The 22,656-nt window shown below is 32.7% G+C and overlaps 2 protein-coding genes across 4 annotated transcripts; one reads left to right on the plus strand and one right to left on the minus strand.

Annotated features, from left to right (window-relative positions):
* Window positions 1-11,440: 11,440 nt before the first annotated feature.
* On the plus strand, window positions 11,441-15,319 carry LOC144561703 (putative serine/threonine-protein kinase PBL21). Of its 2 annotated transcripts, XM_078310766.1 has the most exons (9): window positions 11,441-11,455; window positions 11,489-11,743; window positions 12,364-12,591; window positions 12,726-12,949; window positions 13,405-13,531; window positions 13,643-13,714; window positions 13,970-14,168; window positions 14,274-14,388; window positions 14,489-15,319. In XM_078310766.1, exons 3-9 carry the CDS (start codon window positions 12,432-12,434, stop codon window positions 14,753-14,755), a joined length of 1,164 nt encoding a protein of 387 aa, XP_078166892.1. In that variant the 5' UTR covers window positions 11,441-11,455; window positions 11,489-11,743; window positions 12,364-12,431; the 3' UTR covers window positions 14,756-15,319. The 2 variants fall into 2 exon arrangements, with proteins under 2 accessions (XP_078166892.1, XP_078166891.1); XM_078310765.1 differs by lacking the exon at window positions 11,441-11,455 and having other exon boundaries at window positions 11,467-11,743.
* Window positions 15,320-16,308: 989 nt separating this feature from the next.
* On the minus strand, window positions 16,309-18,976 carry LOC144561704 (uncharacterized protein At4g14100-like). Of its 2 annotated transcripts, none has more exons than XM_078310768.1 (2): window positions 18,478-18,976; window positions 16,309-16,729 (listed from the first exon to the last, which is right to left on the minus strand). In XM_078310768.1, exons 1-2 carry the CDS (start codon window positions 18,974-18,976, stop codon window positions 16,515-16,517), a joined length of 714 nt encoding a protein of 237 aa, XP_078166894.1. In that variant the 3' UTR covers window positions 16,309-16,514. The 2 variants fall into 2 exon arrangements, with proteins under 2 accessions (XP_078166894.1, XP_078166895.1); XM_078310769.1 differs by lacking the exon at window positions 18,478-18,976 and adding an exon at window positions 17,475-18,217.
* Between the last annotated feature and the right edge of the window lie 3,680 nt (window positions 18,977-22,656).

Raw genomic sequence — 22,656 nt, forward strand, 5'->3', positions numbered from 1 at the left:
GTTCCTCAAAAAAAAACTCGTCGAGAGAAAATTGTCCAGCAATCGATTAGCATACTACACGAATTTTGATGATTAATATCTATAATTCACAAGCATGAGAACTGATACGTAAAAAAAAAAAAAATGAATCGTGTATAAATTTGAATCTGTTCATAGCTAATCAGTCAATTAGTACATGGTTCCCGATTAATCTTGATCATGAAAAATTGTTAAGAATCACCAGCACATGTTTTGCTGTCGATGCATGAATTTCGACACGTCATAATTAAAGAGTAAATTTTACATGTTTTGCTGTCGATGCATGATTCATGCAGCATGAATTTCGATACGTCATAATTAAAGAGTAAATTCTATACAAATTCCGATGCATTAAAATTTGTGCTAGCAAATTATACAGTGCGCTGATATATCTCAAATATTACCAAAATGAAAATGTTTTAACACTCTTAAGTTAAATTCAGCCATCATAAGCACAAGAAGATAGAATAACTTAAAATTAACTTGGATGCATCATGTAAAGCATCACATCTTGCATGTTAATAAACACTTCTATTTTGCATGTTAATAATCACATCTTACATATATATTACTATTAACCTCCCACGTAAAATGAAATTACATGAAATTTATTCATCTAGCCTCTTTAATCTCAATTAATTTTCTGATTCTGTCCATTCCATGCAGCCAAGACAGATTTAAAAAAGAATTAAGGAGCAATAGTATGGAGAACTCTTTTAGGTTGTCATGCATAATGATTGAATAAAGTGCATCCAACATCCATATACTTTCTTTATATTTGTGATCCAGGGGGCCAGGCAGTAGTGCATGTCATTAATTGCTAGTGTCCTTCAAACGCAATTGAGCAAATAAAGTTGCATATCACTATACATCGAAAAAGAGAAAGAATATAGTATGCACAATTAATGATGCAAAAGAATGGACCTACATTGAACTACTTTGTGATGAAATTAGAAGACGATCTTCTTCATTTCATTATTAAATACGTTGGGTGTCTGATTCGTTAACGGTCACGATTAAAAGTTGAAATTTCAGATTTAATCTCAGCCTTTCAATTATAACAAGTTTATATATAATATTCTGGTAACGAGTTTTCTATATTTTCTTTTTTCACGGACTCATCTCATAATAATTTAACCGGATCTATTCTTGATGTTCTGTCTCAATTACCATTAACGTTGTAAGTTTGTAAACTCAAGCGACCTTCTTGTATTTTTAGTTTCTTAAAATTTCATGGCATGATCCAAGTTGTTTCTCATTAATTAATTAGAGATTTAACGGACAAACAACTCAATGGGTCAGGTCAATCCATCTGATCTCATCAAAAAGTCACAAGATGATTCACTTACCTACCTTAAGGTTTGTTCTAAATTTTAAGACTCAATAACCAACTTTTATTCTACATCTTTTGTTTGAAATAATTTCATTCATGAACATAGTAGCAGATGATACAAAACTTTGTTCTAACGTGACCTCATGCAATCTGTCCAAAAAGAAGAGCAACAATTCTAAAATAGACATTGCCATTATAATTTCAATTGTTGTGGTGGTGATCTTAGTAGCACGCAGTAGGCATTTTCAACATTTACAGACTTAAAAAGATGATCAGATACAACTAAAACATAATCAATCTCATCCTTATGATATAAGGTTATAGATATAATTGATTTTCTTAAAAAAAACCATCTTTTGAGCTGGTTTGTGTAAATATAATTGTAACATATTAGGAATCAGAGAGCTCTACTTTTCATATTTTGTTTGTTTATTTTTTAAAATATTGGACTGCATCGAAGAGGATCAACATTTGATCTATTTGTTGTAGATCAAATGATTTTATTTTTATTTCTTAGTGTAAATAGCAGTGTTCTAAATAGCGCCGCTATAGCGTTTTTGGAGACTAAACGCTAAGCTATGGCATCAAAACACGCTATCTGAGCTACAGGCGCTATAGCGGTAATAGCGGTCTGCTATAGCGCATAGCGTGTAGCGCAAATAGCGTGCGCTATGCAACATGAGTTATTTTTTTTTTCTTTTCAATTTATATGGGATTTAAATAAAGGCTCAGATTGGATTTTAACTGTGATTTTGTTTTGCAATTGACGTAGTAAGCTTTATATTAAACTATTAATTATTAAATGAGATATCCATCAAACGAAATCAAATAAAGAAACTACAGCGCGCTATGCAACATGAGCTGTTTTTTCTTTTCTTTTCTTTTCAATTTATATGGGCTTTAAATAAAGACTCATATTGAATATATTAAGATATTTCTTGAAGTAACAAAATGATACTTACTATATAGTAGTTTGAATAGATTAAGATAGTTAATTATGCCATGATGTCTAGGTTATTTTGAAATTTAAATAGAAAAAAAGATAGATTATGTCATGATGCTAAATATATTTTGAATAGAAAAAGATCGATAGTTTATAATATTAGTATTACTGTGGATATTTTGAGTCGCAATTTGGACTTTGTATTGGTTTAATATGAATATTATATTTTATTAATCAATTTGATGTTATTTATTGTTTATGAGACTTAGATAATGTTAATATTTAGTACAAATATATGATATAATTTTTATAAAAAAAAACACTATGTAGCATAGCTTTCGCTATAGCTTTTTTTTAGGCTTCCCGCTATGACGCGATAAATGCTATTTAGAACCTTGGTAAATAGTAAGGAAAATTACATTTCTGTGATATATTCAATTGAAGAAATAATAATATTTTTTTCGCCATCTGTGTTGAATGAAGAAGTAAAACAATTATTAGTTCATATTCAGCTTCAAATTTAATATATATTTTTCATTTGTGTTGTAAATAATTATGGTAAAAAAGTGTGTATTGACATGCAAGGAAGGTTGTTGAATTATAGAAGTCATTTGTTGTTGTTGTTGTTTCTTTTATTGTTATTTATTATTTGTTTCTTTGTTCAATATTAACGTTAAATCTTACAATATGTTCTCGTTACAACGCACGGGCAAGATACTAATATCTATTTATGAATGATTTAAATATTGTATTCCAATGTTGTTAAAGCCGAAGCTCGATTAATCAATCAATTAGTCATTAACGATAATCAAATCGTTACGAATCGTCCGTTTATGTTTATACGGCTAATTAACTAGTCAGTTTTATTTATTTTTTTAATTTATCTGTTATATGTATTATATTTTGCCTTGTCTTATTTTAATTTCCCTTAATGATAATTTCATAATTTTTTTATTAATTACCAATGAATTTAAATTTAAATAAGTTCATTTGATAAGTTTGATGAATTAAATTAATTATTTTTAATAATTACAAGTATATATACTTGTACATAACTTTATTGAAAACATAAAATTATATGTAAAATTCTGATTAATTAGCTGTATATTAATTAATCACTTAATGATATTTTATCTGTCCAATAAACATATACCTTTATTTACTTGTTGTATTCCCTCAACATCTCTCAAATTTCTCTCAAATATTGTATCCCCTCAACAGCCAACCGATGCTATATTGCTATATGACCGAGTTTAGATTTTCTAATCCAGATTGTCTAGAATTATTTAAACCTATTGAAAGTCGTCACTGACGAAAGATTCCAAAAGTTTCTATATTTTACTCAAGATTTTTTTTTCTTTTTGCTTCAATATTTTACTCAAGATCACTTTTGAGTGCTGGTGGGACCCGTACTAGTATCTTGGAATAAAATTTATTCTAAAAAATATATAACAGGTGATTTTGATTGATCTACTTGACCAAACATTAGACTTGCATTTAATTTCCAATGACAATTTTTTAGACAATATACTAACCAGTCTATCAGGTACAGTATCTATTTATAAACACTTTATATTAAGTAATTCTACTTCTTAAAATTAAAATAGATTTTATTGGTTTCTAATTCTAACAGTTTGGAACCGCACTCCAACTGTCATGCCAAAACAATTTGAGGGATGATTCATGAATCTCAGGTTCTCAACATTTTTTTTCTTTTGAGATATAGGCAACTAAAGCATATAGATAAATATAATTGTGCTAGCTGGAGGCAGATATATTGACATCAATATTAATTGATTCAGTAAATTAACTAATATATATATATATATATGAAATGTCAAAACCTTTAGTTTATTCTCTGACATCCTTAGGACTACATGTTACATTGCACTTTCCAGTTGCATTGAACTATAGTGAGAACTACAAATATCCTCTACGGTATCTGACGCTAGGGGTGAAAACGGATCGGATACGGATCGGATAGTGGTAAAATGTATCTACTTTTTTTTTTCCGGACACGAATTGGATATTAGACGGATATTCATACTTGGTTATATCTATGATTCGGATACGAATTGGATATCAGATATTCGTAGATATATCATACATATTTTTATAATATATATTGTGTATATCTACGATTCGAATACGGATAATTAAATTTTAAAACCATATTCGTACCACTATATGTACGGATATCCGTATCTAATTTTTGAATACGGATCTGAATTCGGTCGGATAATATCCGATCCGTTTTCATCCCTATCTAACACGGTTAGGTTAGTTAAAATCAAATTATTATTTTTTAATATATTTGAAATATAGGATGTTTGTTTTTAGAGGAGGGTTCAAATGTCTCTATCATACCTCCATTTTTAAAAACTTTAATAACTAAAAATTTGAAACTTAAAAGTCAAAATAAAACCATTAGATATTATCTATACACATGTAAAATATTACGACATTTCAATTTTGTTTTGGTTGTCATCAAGAGATTATAAAAAATGTACTAATATGGATAATTTCTAAACGTTGATTTTTCAACTTATTAATTCACATAAAAACAAAATTGAAATGCAATAATATTTTATGAGCATATAAGAGAAAATAACATAGATCACATCTAACGGTTTTATTTTGACATTTATAATTTAAATTTTGAGTTATTTAAGTTTTTATCAATAGAGGCATGATGAAGACACAAAAAATAGAGACATTTGAACCCTCCTCTTGTTTTTAATTCCTGCAAACTTTAACTTAGACAATTCAGATTTAACCTAACCTTATCAGATAACTCACCTAATCTAAATTCAAGATTTTTGGACATGAAAAATACCTTGATATATATATCCTCTCCAGTAATCACTAAATTGTTTAAACAAAAACAAAAAATTGAGAAAACAAACAACTAAAGTCAGGAACACCAAATCATATTCACATATAAAAATGGCAATCACTATAAAATGGAGGTGCGTAATTTGTATAAGAAATGGAGATGAACTGAAATTATTTTGTTCAAATTTGCAAATTTAATAAGGGTAAAGACATTTGATTATTGCTTTAATAACAAACACACATTTGTCTTGGAAAGAGAAGTGATTGTGAACGATGAATATAATATTGTTTTATTTCACTTTCTTATAGGAAATATTTAATTACACCTTTGATACTTTGTATTAATAAAACAATGACCTTATTTACGGGTTGCGGTTGGAGGTTTTACAGAGGTAGGGAGGTGGTGTCAACGGGTACGGTACGTATCGAGTGGAGGTATTTTCATATCTGTGATAATGAAAAAAAAAAATTTATTTTTATATGTTTTTTAGAATATGATACGGATCGGATAAATGGATAAAAAAATATCATAGACATCTTATTTTGTGCTTTTTGATAAAATATTTTGCAAAACAAGGAAAAAAGAAGAACAAATACAACTAATTTGTATTAAGAAAATTTAGTAAAATACAAAACTTTATTATATCATGTATTATATTCATACAAGAGGTGGGCTACGGTGAGTTGCGAAGTAAAATGCGTTTCTACTTCACGCCGTATTTTTATTTTGAAAGCCCAAACGACCGATCCGAACCGTTAGATGTTTAATCCATATTGAAATGTGCTTGGAGACCAAATTTTACATTTTTTTGAATTTTTTTACTATTTGTTAAGCATTTTTGAAAATTGCTGTTTCGCTGTGAACAGTAAAAAACAGTAAATTTTTCTGGACCATCAGATCAGCGACTTTCAAAATTGCTTAATAAATAGTAAAAAAATTCCAAAAAATGTAAAATTTGGTCTCCAAGCACATTTCAATATGGAGAACAAGATGAACGGTTCGGATCGACATTTTGAACTTAAAAATCGCAAAATATGAGCGTGAAGTAAAATAGTCGCTTTACTTCGCAACTCACCGTAGCCCACCTCTTCATACAAATATATATCTAAAATTATTATTAAAAATTATCTTATAAGATAACTGTTAAGATAACGAAAAAAAACCGTTATCCTTATCTATACCGAAAAGTTAACGGAAAAATAATCTTATTCATATCCGTTTTTTTGGATACGATACGGGTCAGTTAAATGAATAAAAGATTATCATTGACACCCAGGTAGTAGAGGGGTTTTTATTTTTATTTGACTGTCGGTTAAGAATGTCAATGTAATCCGTTTATCAAATTCGTCCATCTGTGCTATTATAATTAAGCAGATATAGATAAATATCATATATAATTTTTTAATTTACGAAGGGAATTAATAAAAAAAGAAAATTAATTATTAGATGATAAGGATATATTTTGCCTGATTTTATATAATTTTTCTTAATTAATAATCTATTTCAGTTTAAAAATGATGTGATCAATAAGTATATATTTTTGTTTTATATTTTAATATTTCAAATATTTACTTGTTGGTTTTTTTTTTGTTAGATTGTATGAGTTATTTATTATTTACTATTTTACTAATAAGGTTATGTCTGACTGATAAGATTAGAATACATAGGGTTAATTTTGATTGAATACGGGTATGAAAATGCCTTCATCTATGTCGTATCCATACCGTATTATATTCGTTGACGCATTATTTATTTTCAAGGTTTCTAAAAGAAAAAGAAACAAAGATAGAGCGATAGAGGAGGTTTGCAATTTATTTTCCATGTTTTGATATAGTGATATTAAAACATCAACTATTTTTAGAATTAGTTTTTGGTTTAATGACAAAAATGTTAGAAATTATGGATTCAAAATTGGATAGAATAAATTTTTTGTTATAATAGCAGAGATATGAAATTTGAAGACTTGATTCCCATAAACTATTTTATAAATTATATATAATCAGAACTGAAGCTAATTTTAACATTACACTGTATATCTAATTTTGACATTCTCATTGGAAATGAAAAACTCAAAAAATTGGAATTGAGATCTGCTGAAATCCTAACTGGATTTCAGGAACCAGAAATCCCCCTCTCTCTGTCTATCTCTCTCCTCTCTCTTCTTTCTCTCTCTTAAAACTTTTAAGAGAGAGAAAGAAGAGAGAGGATAGGATTTCAGCAGGTTTGGACTCAAAAAATTGTTGAATGAAAATAAAGTTATTCTTAACATTCCTCTATATACCCAATTAATTACCTAATTTTGACATTCCCATTGAAACTAGAAACTTAAAAGAAACCGAAATAAGAGAGCAAATCTGATTGGTCATACTTCAATGCGTGTCACACAATTTAATTTGTTTTTCTAACTCACAAACTAAACTTCTATAAACAAAATTGGTTAACTTCATGAGCATCCTAGTCTCATCTAACTGAATAAATAAATATTGATAAAAAAAATAATCCATATAGATAAATTTGTATAGCAAGCCAAATTTTTTTAATGAAAGAAGTTGAAGATTAAATCACTTAATTATTTAATGTCTAAATGAAAATATTATATTTTATTACTAGATCAAAACTAATTCTAGCTCCTCTACTAAGTTATTTAATTATTATGATTTGTTTTCTTGAATTAAAACCTTTAACATCTATAAAAATTTTCTCATATAATATTTACCCTAAAACCAATTAAAAGTTGCAAGTTGCAAGTTACAATTTTTTTTACACACTGAAAACAAACACTGCCGACAGCCACCTTCCTCTACTCATGGCCATAAACCAAACTATTATATTTTCCATTTTTGAAGGGTGCATGTGCATATGTGACCAGTCAACATGAATCCATTTGGCTTGGAAGGCTTGACCTTTGCACCTTGAACAAAGATAGCAGCTGTCTTGTGCATGGAACGGGAACCTTTCCCACTGAGACCGTATTGGTTTCCATGTCTCCTCAATATTAAACATAAATTGAGAATCCAGTACTCAAGTTACAGAACAGTGTATAAGTTCATGAAATTTAATATAATTTACCTTACATTGTAGTATAAAACGAAATAAAAAAAGAAGAAGCATATTCACATAAACGGTTGTAAAGAGTTTGGTAAGACAATAAATGGAGATCTCCATTTCAAAAAGAATGGAGAAAATAGCGTCTTGAAATAGTATTGATATGTACTCCAAAACATATAGAATGGATGTTTGATACAGCTGTATAGCACCTTTTACATGATAAGTTTCTCTCTCCTGTGAAGCAGAAGTGCAGAACTGCAGAAGTTTGACGCACTAGAGAGAGAAAGAGGACAAAAATCTTCAAACCTTAAATTCGCAAAGCCCCGCCCCCCAAATAGTGGTTTGACAATACCCGAGAAGACAGCCCGTGCCCGGTTCGTCCGTGCCTGCTGCCCGGGGTACCCGTGTCCTAGCCCGGGTATAGCCGGGTAAACGGGTATGGCGGGTACAGGTATTAAACGAGCAGTGCACGACTTTTCAGGAAAAAAACCCGATCATACCCGGACTGAAATGTATCCGTGCCCTCCATACTCGTGTCCTTAGTGCCCGTGCCCGTGAGGTCGTGATACCTTTTTTTTTTTTTTTTTTTTTTAAAAATTCAAAATTTAAACCAAATTTCCCCCCAATTCTCCATATATAATTTTTTTTTTAATAAATATGTTCAATATGTAAACAAATAAACATATATTATATGTATATGTATATGTTTATACATATATTATATATTATACATGTATTATATTATATATACATATACAATTTTTTTCTTTTTATTGCATTCATTAGAAAAAAAAAGGCACGGGCTTATATGTATATATAATTCAAAATGCAATTATAATATCACGGGTGTGCATATATAATTCAAAATGCAATTTTTCTTGTGACTGCACATGTGTATATATATGTATATGAGTATATCCAAGGAAATCTTCATGTATGATTACAAATAAATATTTTCCTTCAAATCTTAAGCTAAACTTCAAGCTTTAAAGTAATTGATTTAAGTAATTGATTTAAGCAACATTGTTTTAAAATAATTAGTCATTTTTATTTATAAAATATATTATCAATTTAAAATGAACGTTTAGAAAATATATTATCAATTTAAAATGTAAACTAAAAATTTTGAGATATAAATAAATTATGAAACTATATAATTAGAATGAGAATTTGAAATTAAAATAAAATGACTCGTGTAAAGAAATAAATAAATACATTTGTACTTAGCCGAATAAACATACAAATTTTCGCAAGAATAATTTTTATATATAAGTTACAAATTTTATTTATTTAGGAATTATAAAGATGTGACTTGATAATTTTATGTATATATATACACTATTTGATATTGAACTATTCAGATTTTAAAAGTCGAATTATAAACACGTAATAATATTTATACGACAGTGTTTAAAAAAAACAGAAAAAAAAACCGGACCGGACTGCCCTGCCCCTCAAGGGTACAACGGGCACGGGTATAGGACGGACAGGGCACAATTTTTGAAAAAAAAAACCCGGAATGCCCAGCCCAAGATACCCGTCTACCCGTGATACCCGTGCCCGTGCCCGGATTTGCCCTGCCCGCCCGGCCCGTACCGGACAGCACAACTCTACCGCCCCCCAATCAATTTTCTTTTGTAATTAACTAGATGAACTGCCAAGCTGCATATCGTAATCAAACTTTCCTTTAAAAGAAGGAAAGGAATTATCTTAGGAATTTTGCATTTGAACCCTGAGAAATGAAAATTTTGACAGCCCCTGTCAAGAATTAAAAAAATAACTCTGAAGAAATAGCAATTAGCTATTGTATTGTTAAGTCAATAACTATTACGAACATTGTAGAGAAATAAGTTTATATAAATTGAACCTTATTATTGTATGATAGATTGATATCCATTAAACTAAAAAAAAAAAACTAAGTGTTTTGCTGTTCAATGCATAATTAATTTTCACCCACTGCTCATTTTTTTTTTCTTTTTATTATACCTTGTAAAAGACTTTTTACTATTTCCGAAGCAATGTGAATAGGTGATCTTTAGTATCACTTTTAAAAATATAACTTCTTTATAGAATATACAAAATCAATATAACTTAATGAAGTTTTGTATGGACCAACTAATCAAATTTCATAGTTCAAAATACACCTTGATTTCTTAGAGTTTCATTTATTTATCTGATATGAAAAATGAATATATTACGTGCAATAACAATAGCAAACTGCCATCATTTTTATATATACCGGCTAATATAGAGTAAAACTATCTATTAATTAGCTGGTATAGTTATCCGTATGACATTATTAAAATCATTTGAGAAAAAAAATATTAAAACTATAATAACAAAACATTACAAAATTAAATTGAATCAATAAAAATATATTACATGCACACTACAAATGTGTGTTACCTTATTATAGTTCTTTATTTATAAAGCAAAAATGTTATAGGATTTTAGAAGGTATTTATGTAAAAGTGAGTAAAAAATGATTAGCCAGCTGTTTTTGTTGGAAGAAGTACCCACCAAAAGAGAGAAAGGTAGCCGTTAATTCCATATATTTTAAAATTTTAGTATTTTACAGTCTTGTAGGAACAAGTCAACTTAGCTGTCTCTCCTCCGATAACAACTTTTCATCTCTCTACAAAACATTCTCTCTCTCTCAATCCCCCCCTTATCTGTCTCTCTCCTTTTTGTTCTCTCATACTTCAATTCTTCATCGAATCTCAGAACCAAGTTCAAACATGCTCGTGTAACGTCAGGTCGTCAGTCAACTTGTAGAGAGAGAAAGAGAGACCCACGACAGAGTATCCTATCGCCTTTACAACCTATCTCTCTCTCTCTCTCTCTACATTTGTTTAATTTTATTATTCCATCATGGCGCTTATTTACATTTCATTCTCTCTGTTTCCTCTCTTTCTCTCTCCATTCAAGATGGTTTCTTTTCCATTGATGCCTCTAATCAGTGAAGGTACTTTCTTTCCTCACTCAATTTTGAACTGAGTTTGCTCTAGTGTGTATTGGTGTGCTGTATGCAACACACTGTGCATAGGAGCCGTGTCGCTTTCCTTTTGGAGAAATTGTCGGCACTTCACCAATGATTGGCACAAATTGACCCGAATCATAAGTTTAGAGAGAGAGAGAGTCCCTCGAAAGTTGCTTTTCATCTCCATAATTGTTGACAGCCTCTGCCAATTTAAAGAGAGAGATAAGAGAAGGGAAAAGACACAATTATAGAATATAGTGTGTTAAGTCATATATATATATAGTGTGTGTGTGTTAAGTCATATATATATATATATATATATATTTATAGAGAGAGTAGTTCAAATTACATTTTATATGATGGTTACAGCTCAACAGGAAGAGCTTTAGGTGTAGTTCCTTCCCCCCACCTCCTCTGTTTCTCTCTCTAGCATTTAGCAAAGGAGCTCGATCAATTTGGGTTCGACAACTGCGTTTCCTTGAGGTTTATTTTGAGGATATTTGGCACAGAAAAATCGGAATTGAGAGAGAGGAGAATGAAGAACGAATGAAGAGTTGTCATAGTCTTAATTTGGAAAATTTCAAGGTATGAAAAATTAATTTTAATTTGTTTAAAGAGATTGGATTTGTAAAATTTTTAGTTTGCATTTAATAAGGTGCACTAAGCTTTTTTTTTTTTTTTCCCTCTTTTTGACAAATGGAGAATCCTTATATTAGTAAGGTACATTTAATTAGTCAACTTAAAATAGTCGTGCCTTCACTATTGAAAGAGATGTAGTGGATTGCATTTATTTCTTTCTTGTTTGGTGATACAAACCGTAGCTATTATAGGTTGTTCATTTTGTTTTTCTAATCTGTCAATGGAGCATTAATTAATTGCAACGCTTCAATTGCCTTAAAGAAAGAAATGTTACCGCGTTGTATGAGAATATAATTAGCATAAGAACAGCATTTTGTATACAATTTTTGTAATAACTGTTTGTTTTCAGTTTGTCTTAGCTCTTTTGATTTAGCTTTTCAAATGTAGCAACTGTATGTATTCGATACTTTAATTATCAACAATGATTTCATGCTCGAGATAGTAGTCTATATTAATCCATCTTTCAACTATAGTTCGCCTTTGCAAATCAGTACAGTTGGGTTTAATAACATCCTTGACATAGTTTTAATCTACTCCAGTTCAACTAGATTCTTCTTCTTTCTCAGGATAAATCCAGAAGAGAGAGGTGGGCCAGGCAATGGACCGTTGACGTGGCAGGGGGTGCGGGAGATAAATGTCAACAACTCTTGCGGCAGCTATTGCTGGTGCCGCAGGTGTTGTTCTTCTATTAATTGTTCTTTTTGTTGCCTTGTGGTTTTTCGCGTTGCGCCGCCGAGGGAGGCGAAGCAATTCTCCTAGCTCTGAGACAGTTTCTTCTGACCCCTCCGTACAAGGTGATTGTTAAACATACCCAAAACTGTACCAAGAGGCGGAAATTTGGTACCATATCAGTATCTGGTATAACAGTCATTGGTTGCAGTTCTATTTCAATCTTCTTTCTGTTTTATTAATTTTGTTAATTCTTTAGCTGGGAGAGGAGTAGAGTTGGTTCTGACAGGAGGCTCGTCAGAGTTGAGTGGGCCCCGAAGGGTTAGTATCGAAGAGTTAAATGCGGCCACAAAAAACTTCAGTAGTATAAATCTCATAGGACATGGTGCATTTGGAGAAGTGTATAAAGGTCTACTACATGATGGAACTGTTGTTGCCATAAAGAGACGGCCATCAGCCCCGAACGAAGCTTTTGTTCAAGAGGTATTTACTCATTTTTTTTTTTTTTCTGTACAGCAAGAGTGGCATGTCAATCACAACTATTAATTCTTTTTCTTTTGCTTACTTAATATCCAATATTTCTGTTTCATCATTTTTTATAGCTGGTTGTGGTATGTGCCTTGTTGGGGGCTCTAGTACGAATTACCAGACAACTACATGCCTCGCAGATACCAGTCATAGGTTGTTTGTTTTTACTGGGTTTTTAGGTCACTATTGGTGGTGTTTACATGCTTATAGAGTCCATACCAGACTGGTACATGGGTTGGTAACTTGCCTTGGTACAATACCAGGCATGATACTGAGAACTTAATTGAGATTACATCTTGATTAGGTGTATGGGGGCAGGGTATGCTGTCCCCACATTTCCAACATTTTTCAGTTGTTTGTCTTGAAACTGCTGGCATTTATTTGATTTATCTGTATTTGTTTTAATTTAGGTACATCATCTATCTTTGATTCGGCATCGGAACCTTGTGTCCTTATTGGGGTATTGCCAAGAAGACAACTTACAAATGCTTGTTTACGAGTATGTACCAAATGGAAGCGTCTCCACTCATTTATATGGTACCTTTGTATTTTGGTCCTCTATTGGTCTAAAATTTTCATAATAGAAAGAAGTTAAATGATTTTCTCTTGTTTCTTTTTTATTTAGTTTTTTGTTACTCTAATTTGTAGGTGCGGGTCAGGTTTCAAGTAGAAAATTGGAATTCAAGCACCGGCTTAGTATTGCATATGGAACTGCGAAAGGTTGGAATGAGATGCCATTATTTCAATAGTGTCCCTGGAAATTACCAAATAAAAAATCCTTATATTGTCAAAATCTGCAACGTTTACCTTCATTTCTCCATTGAGTTGACATAAAATTGCACCTATTCCTGCAAGAGAACTCATATATATTCTCTTTTCCAAGTTGAATGATGCAAAAATACATTTTTGGTACTTAAGCCAGTACATCTTCTAGTAGAATTTTAAATTAGTTTATATATATATATTTTTTTAAAGGTTTGAGTCACCTACATTCGTTAAACCCACCACTGGTTCATATGAATTTTAAGACATCAAATGTGCTAGTGGACGAAGATTTCATACCAAAAGTAGCAGATGCAGGTCTGAGAATCTTATTGGATCGGATTGGTGGATCTAGTGAGACCAGTAGTTCATACAAAGAAGCTGTATCCGACAACCCTTTCCTTGATCCAGAGTAAATTACCTCGGTCCACTTCCTTCTAAAGCTTCTAAAAAACTTTTGAGTTCCAAATTTTTTTGCACTAAATGAGATGGCTGCTGATATTCTTTTCTTAAATAGGGTTAAAGAGTCAGCGATATACACTATACAGAGTGATGTCTATTCATTTGGTGTATTTCTAATCGAATTGGCAAGTGGAAGAGAAGCAAGAGCAGATCAAAGCATTATTCAATTGGTAATACAATCTTTTTCAATACCTCCTTTGTATATATAATCAAAGAATCATTCAACAGGTGATTTATTTGTACAAGTACAAATGACATTCCTATTTCCAGATGCAAAGGCATCCTGAATCAGGTGATATAGCAACAATAGTTGATCCACGAATGAGTGGAAACTTCACTATGGAAGGAATGGGGGAATTTATGCGGCTCATTTCTTGGTGCGTGAATCAAAGCAGCGAGAGACGACCACCAATGCACTATGTAGAAATGGAGATAGAGAGGATTCGCGAAAAGGAGATGAGCCTCACGACCATAATGGGTGAAGGTGCAACTGTTACCCTTGGAAGCCAACTATTCACATCCTCAAAAGTAAAATGAAAGAAGAAGATACAAGCATGACCTTGCTAAACTACAATATATTATTCAAGCTATGTCCCTATGAAACATAAAAAGATTGCACTGAAACTACCCTTCTAAATGAGGAGAGGTTGAGTTGCTGTTGATTGTGGGAGTAATTTCTGGGATACATTTATTAAGCGGTAAAAAAATTTCAAACAAAATGACCAGTAAAAAATTGCTGGTTTTTTTTTTCCACTTACCAAATAGGCTTCAAATAAGCCCTCTGGTAATGGTACTTGGTGATAAAGGAGACATGATGAAGGACCTAGTAATTTTGTGCAAATTGTAAATGCCCTTCCTTTTTTTTTTCTTCTTCTTTTTCTTTTATAGTTTGCTATGCTTGTATGAAACATTAAATTTTAGAGTCAGCTTCAACTTAAAATGTACAAATGGAACGGCTGTAACTTAAGTGTACAAAAGGAACAGCTGTACCATTTTTTTTGGTTTTGTAGTTTTAAAATCTCAGGGCTTGTAGAGGCATGTGTAAAGAAAAATGGTTTTGATAATTTCTTTTAATTTTGTTTCAATATTGAGTTAGCGTGATTTTTGTCTGAAGTACTATTGTTTTGAATTCAGTTAATGCCTTCACAGTTCACACTCATCCTGGGGAAATCATAATCAGTTAATACCCAACTTGCTAGTTTAAATTAATATTGTTATTTTCAATAAATATTGACCAAAATGACACTAAATCTGTAAAAAAAAATTCTTTTTCATTTAGAGATCAATGGGATTTAAAAAAAAAAAAACTTTAAGCAGTGAATGAACAATTTCTTTATTATTTGCTTTTTCCAGTTTTATTCTATGTGATGTAGTTTTATTATTTGACAAGAAATACAATACTTCTAAAACAAACTAAATATTACATATGAGAAAAGAAAACCAAAAAACTTTGGCATAACTGATTTTATTTAAAAATACCGAGTAGAGATCAAAACATAAAAATATTTTACTTTTCTGAGATTAGAACATAAAAAGAGTGAGTCTATGGTACTATGCATATTACGATTTGTTACCGTGCTACGGCTCTATATTCGAGTTTTCAAATTCTAACGGTCGATCCGAACCGTTCATCTTGTTCTCCATATTAATATGTATTTAGAGACCAAATTTTACATTTTTTGAAATTTTTTTACTATTTTTTTAGATTTATTGAAAATCACTGTTTTTGGATGGTCCAGAATTTTCAGATCAAGTGATTTTCTAAATATCTAAAAAAATAGTAAAACATTTTCAAAAAATGTAAAATTTGGTCTCCAAACACATATTAATATGGAGAACAAGATGAACGGTTCGGATCGACCGTTAGGATTTGAAAACTAAAATATAGAGCCGTAGCACGGTAACAACCCGTGATATGCATAGTACCATAGACTCACTCACATAAAAATATATGAACTAACTTCATATGAAACACAAGACGTGAAAAATCAAGGATATTGTTGTGTGGATTAAAGTGGCAGGTTATTATTGTCCTGTGAAAAGTTTTCGTTTTGATTAGACTAATGCAAGGATATTACTGTGCTGTGACATTTGCCAAAATCTTAACAGGAATACTTTGAACTAATGCAATATAATATGTTTTACAACATGCAAGATGACCTAGTACTACTTTTTTGTTGGATTATAATATTCCAACAAATATGGAGGTATCTATCCCAGAAACCTCCAAAATTTTATTTTCTCAAATACTCGAAAATTAGAAATACTTATATTTGAGGGATCAACTGGCAAAAAATCACATAGATGAGAATTTTTGAAAGTATTTGAGAAAATGGAGATAATCAAGATCATTAACCGATTCGATTTCTTTAGGCATATCCTGGATCTCTTCCTCTATGATCTCGGCATTATTATTCTGCACGCTTTCAGTGAAGCAGTATTCCGGCGCTTGCCACTCCGAATCATCAAGTACAGCACCAACCTCAAATGTCATGACATGCATTGTCATCCCTGAAAGTTATCAATTAACCACGGATAAGAATGTTGATATCTCTACTTTTAACTTTTAGATTTACTTGACAAGTTTCAAGTTCAGAACTGGTAGAAGGATTGGGTAAGGTAGTATCTATGCCAAACTGATCACCTCATCCGATAGCCACTATCAGTATTTCAAAAAAAAATAAAAAAATAAAAAGAAAAGAAAAGAGATCACCTCTTATCAAAGTAAACATTAAATCCAAAGACTATATCAAAATTGCATAAATAATTTTAACCATATACTTAGCCACTTAAATACAGTCTACCAAGTACTGAGCTTATTACGCCTGTGTATTGCAAACATATTGTACGCACAAGTACCAAATTCACAGGCCTTAAAACCTGCAACAAGGCCTGATCTAATATTCTAATTTATATGAATTCTTACGAGTTAAATTGGAGTCATCTAATTGTTTTAATATTAAGAAAAAAAATTATGTGATTTTTCACATAATATTATCTTTGTCACTAGACTATAAACTAATTCTTAAAATTCTTACATTTTAATATCTACCCGCTATATTAATCTTAAATTTGGATATATTGTTTTCCAACATTCCCCAAACCTTACCTTTACCAAAATGCAGACTCATACATTTTTTTTAACTTCCAAAATTAACCAAATTTATTTTACTTCACCAAATCTTTTGCCTTTTCGCTCCTGCCTTGGCAAGTTTTATAATGCAAACGAATTGGATATGGTTCCAGTCTCACGTACCATTAAAGAAATCCCAGCGAACGGGTCGACCCGTCGCGACTTCCTCGTAGTACCAGACAAACTCGACCTTGGTCCAGAGATGGCACTCGAACCCGCCGGTCCAGGCGCGGCCCAGGTAGGTGGCCCCGTCGAGCCAGTCGGGTCGCAAAATCCCGACCGGGAATGTCAATACTCGACACGTGGCGTTCTCTCCTTTCGTGAAAAGGAACGAGGTCTTGTTGTTCCACTCCACATCGTACAGTCGATCGCCGAGTTGCGACTGAAGGAGGTTCAGATTCCTGCCACGTGGCCAGTCGTACCAGAGATCGTCTATCTGGAGCTTTCCTGTGTTTGTCAGGTTGACGTAGAGCTGCGAGTGGAATTGAAGCGGCCAGGGGGTTGGTGACGTGGGTTCATCTGAGCCGTCCGATGTCGTGGTCGGATTTGCGAAGTTGACGGCCAGGATTGAGAGGAGAACAGTAAGGATGGCACTTGAAATTGATGCCATTTCTATTAGCTCTCGGTTGAGAGAATGCTCAAATGGAGCAATGAATAGAGAGAGGTGTCTTATCTCCTGTCGTCTGTCACTTACAATTGGGCCCACCTGTCAGTATCAAAGATGGAACCGACGAATAGGAGCCACACTTTGAATGAGGCGGTGGATAGCGGTGCAAGTAAAAAACTTGGCTGGATCAGTACGCCTCAGAAAATTTACTGTCTGGAGTAATTCTCACAGTTATCCATCCAAAATTGGGACCACAATAAGGGTTCCTCTTTAATAAGTGTTTATGTTTGAAAATAGCAATGCTTAATTTCTTTTGTCAATTTCCTTTTTTTTTTCTTTTTTTTTAACTCTCAGTTTATTTAACATCAGATAATTTTTAGAATACTTAATATAATATTTCAACTCTCCAGCATGAAATTTGACAACTGTCACTAGGCGCTTCAATGAAGCAAAAATATTGTTTCCATGAAAGGGGAAAGGGGAAAAAGAGAAGGAAATATGTCAGATGAGAAATAGTACCAGTGAAGTACCAGCATACTGGCCGGCCAGTACCGACCTCTTCGTAATAGATAATAAAATCGACCTTGGTGTAAACATGGCACTCGAATCCATCAGCCCATGTGCGGCCCAGGTAGGTAGCACCATCCAGCCATTCCGGCCGCAGTACCCCGACTGGGAACAGACGTGTGGTGCACGTACCAGTGGGACCACTTGTGAAGTAGTACGACGTACCGTTGTTCCATTCAACATCATGCAAATAATCCCCGAGCTGGTACTGGATGCGGTTCATGGTACGGCGGTTCGGCCAGTCGTACCAGAGGTCGTTCATTTGGAGTTTCGGCTTTCCGGTTAGGGTATGGTTTGTGAATAACAATGCGTTGAATTGTTCGGGCCATGGGGTCGGGGTTGGGATTGATTTGGCTGAACTAGAGGGATTAGATCTAAATCCAATGGTTAGGATTGAGAACAGAAATGCAAATCGCCATGAATTAGCATAGAGAGATGTGCTCATAAGCATTTCTCCTCGGTTTAGTTTTTTTAGTTTTCTCTTCTGAGTTGTCTGCTCTTTAGATCTTGATAGCTTGGTTTTTGTACAGCGGAGTGATTTTTGTTGTTAATTTTTCCAAGATGAGCGGAATTAGGTTTCTGCTCACTGATTGACGGGCCCCATGTGTAGATAACACTTGTACAGTGGCAGTGACAATGACATTAGCGGCTCATATGCACGTTCAATATATTCATATTAGCGGTTCAGATTCTTACTATTTTTTGCAGGAGTGGGATACAGAGTCTTCAATTCTCATACCTCATTGTGTTTTCATCTTTAGAAATTTAATTTCGCGAGATTTATATGTCAAATATCAAATAATAATGATCAGACATGACCTACATATCTCTATCTTTATGTTCAAAATACAAAATTGACTTTTATTTTGATATGAATCGAGTATACCAATGAGCTGGGGTTAGGGGTGTAAACGGATACGGATAATCCGCTCCTTATTCGCTCCATATCCGGATTAAACGGATATGGATACGAATAATTTTTGCATATGGTGAAAAAATGGTGAATATGGATACGGATAATTTCATGAAGGTGAATATCCGTATCCGTAATTATTCGGATCCGAAATTACTCCCAACTAGCTTTAATTTTACTGCTCCGGATAGAAGTTGTTATATATTATCCCATATTTATTTCAGTCTTGGTTGTGGTATAAACAATCTTGGATGTAAACAAACTAAAGAGGAAGGTGTAGTGATAAAAATTGATTTAGAAAAGGCTTATGATAAGGTGAATTGGCAATTTATGAAAGAAGTCTTAGTTACAAGAGGATTTGACCCTCACTGGATCTCTTGGATTATTAGGTTACTGCATAGTAGCTCTACTTGCATTAATATTAATGGGGAATTATCTCCCTACTTCTCGTGTCAGCGAGGGGTCCATCAAGGGGACCCCTTGTCACCCTTTTTGTTCTTGTTAGTTGGAGATGTTTTGTGTAGAATGTTTAATAAAGGTAGATCAGCTAACCTTCTTCAAGGTCTTGGACCTAGTTTGAATAATGGTCAACGTATAACTAATTGTCACTATGTGGACGATACCATCTTATTTTTGAAGGCATTTCCTCATAATTTAGAATATGTCCGTTGGACCATGCTTGGTTTTGAAGCTTTATCAGGTATCAAACTTAATTTTTCAAAAACTGAACTCATTCCTTTAAATATTTCTCCTACTGATGGGCTTGTCCTTGCAGATCTTTTTGGGTGTAAAATTTCCAAGTTACCTTTGAAATATTTAGGATTTCCTTTAAGTGATAAGAAACTGACCACTGCTGAGTGGAGTTGCATTGTTGACAAAGTCACTAAAAAGTTGCAGGGATGGGTTGGTAATCTACTTTTTATCGGGGGTCGCCTCACATTGGTAAATTCTGTCTTGACTGCAGTTCCTTTATACATGTTATCTCTTTATAAAATGCCTGTTAAAATTAGAAAACATATTGATAGAGTTCGGCGACGATTTCTATGGCAAGGTAATGCGGGTCCACGTAAGAAGTATTCATTAATAAATTGGGACCTAGTTTGCTATCCCAAGGAGTACGGAGGATTAGGGGTTACAGATTTACACCTCATGAATGTATCTTTCTTAATGAAATGGTGGTGGAAGTGGTCCAATCCTCACTACTTAGGCCTCTGGAAGCAAATCTTGCTTGTAAAATACAATTCAAATACACCCCTTTATGCCATGTCTCATTTTTGGAGAGAAGTGACTGAGTTGCAATATATAGGGCAATTGAGTTGTACATTTCAGATTGGTTATGATCATACTATTCAATTCTGGAAAGATTCTTAGCACTTAGATTGTCCACTGTCAATTACCTACCCCCATCTCTATGATTTATGTTCTAATCCTTTAGTTTGTGAAAAGAGGTTATAGATTTTAGAGGATCCATCCTTCAATTTCGAAGGAACCTACATGGTATCCTTCTCTGTGAATGGCAAGAGATTGTTAGCATTATTCTTTTATGTTCTCTCTCTCCAGTTGCAGATTTCCCTCAATGGAGATGGGGCCCCCAATTACAATTTACTACGTCCTCCTTATATAATTTTCTCTGTTTTAGAGGTATTCATGTTCAATTTGCTAATCTGTGGTGGCAAGTACCGATGCCTTTGAAAATCAAAATTTTTATATGGTTGTTATTTCAAAACAAAATACTTACCAAAGATATGTTAACTAAAAAACGATGGCAAGGAGACTCACACTGCCACTTTTGCAACTGTGACATGGAAACAACATTGCATCTTTTTCTTAAATGTCCTTATATAGCTCAGATTTGGTTATGGATGGGAAAATTCAGAAATTTTTATGGCGATTGGACTTCTTTAGAAAATATACAGCAATTAGCTCAATCTATGTCTCTCAAAAAAAGGGAGGCCATGTTAATGGTTGGTGCTATTTGCTGGTGTATATGGAAAACAAGAAACTCTATTTGTTTTGAAAATGCCCCTGTTCCTGCCATACGAAATATGATTTTACTAATTTGTTCCTTGTTGGATTATTGCACAGGTACAAAAAAGAGGATGACCGTGCAGTTTACTAAGTACTGGACCCCCGAGGACTTGAACATGATCCCCATTCAATCACTCTCCCCTTTCCCTGCTATTGAGATGCCCCTTGGTACCACTTCCCAAGTGTTGGTACCGACACTCATGGTCACCTGATGAGTTCACATTTCATTTGCCTTGTTGGCTGTTATGTTTTCAAGGGCTGTTTTCCTAAACCCTTTACTGGCACACTATGTCAGGTACTATTGCCAACTCAACCATAAAAAAAATCCGTTATGTTCGAAAACTGAACTAGTTGATTGACAAGATATACTAGGTACTAGAAATTAAATGAATGCAAGTATATAATTTAAGTGAGGGTTCAAATGTTATTTTTTTTTAAAATACAATCATTTCTCATTTATTGTGTGCACATTCCAATCAATAAATAGAGAAGGATTAATTATTTTTCATTTTTATTCTAATCAACAAAGTTCAATTGAAAATCATCTCTATTTAATTCTATTGAATTGAAATCAATTGAACTCCATTAACTGTACTGTTCAGATCCAAGCAGCTCAATATATAACCTACTATTGGACCACAAAATAATTTCTACTGAACATCAACTTATGAAAATCAATTAAACAATAATTTCACAGTGCATTTCATGTACTAGCTCAACGATTCAATTTATGAAATTAAAAATTTAATTAAGTTCATAAATTGCTTCATGAAAAATGCATTCAAATGAATAAAAAATTAGATTCGTGAGTGTCTTAGCTGCACAAATTAAATTTGTCACATGCCAACACACACATGAATTAAGTCATGAAATTAAGTATGCACAAATTTCATGATCATATCATGCCAAATAAATTTAATTCCTAATATTCAAGTTGATCGGACTAGGTATGCATGAGAAAAAGATTAACAAGAAAAAGAGAAAATGAAAAGAAATAAAGAAATTCGGACTGGGAGACACCTTGGGGTGCATAGAAGTGGGAAAGTATAGCAGCACTGATAAATGGGGCCAAGAATCAGTCGAGAAGTGCGGGCCCTCCTTAGCTTCGCGATTTGACAAGCGGGCCCCCCTGCACAGTCAAAGATACTAAAAAAGGTATGGTGGGCCGACAAAACAAAGGAAGCAACTCG

This window comes from Carex rostrata, chromosome 11 (assembly GCF_964058835.1).
Source record: "Carex rostrata chromosome 11, lpCarRost1.2, whole genome shotgun sequence".
Taxonomy (NCBI): Eukaryota; Viridiplantae; Streptophyta; class Magnoliopsida; order Poales; family Cyperaceae; genus Carex; species Carex rostrata.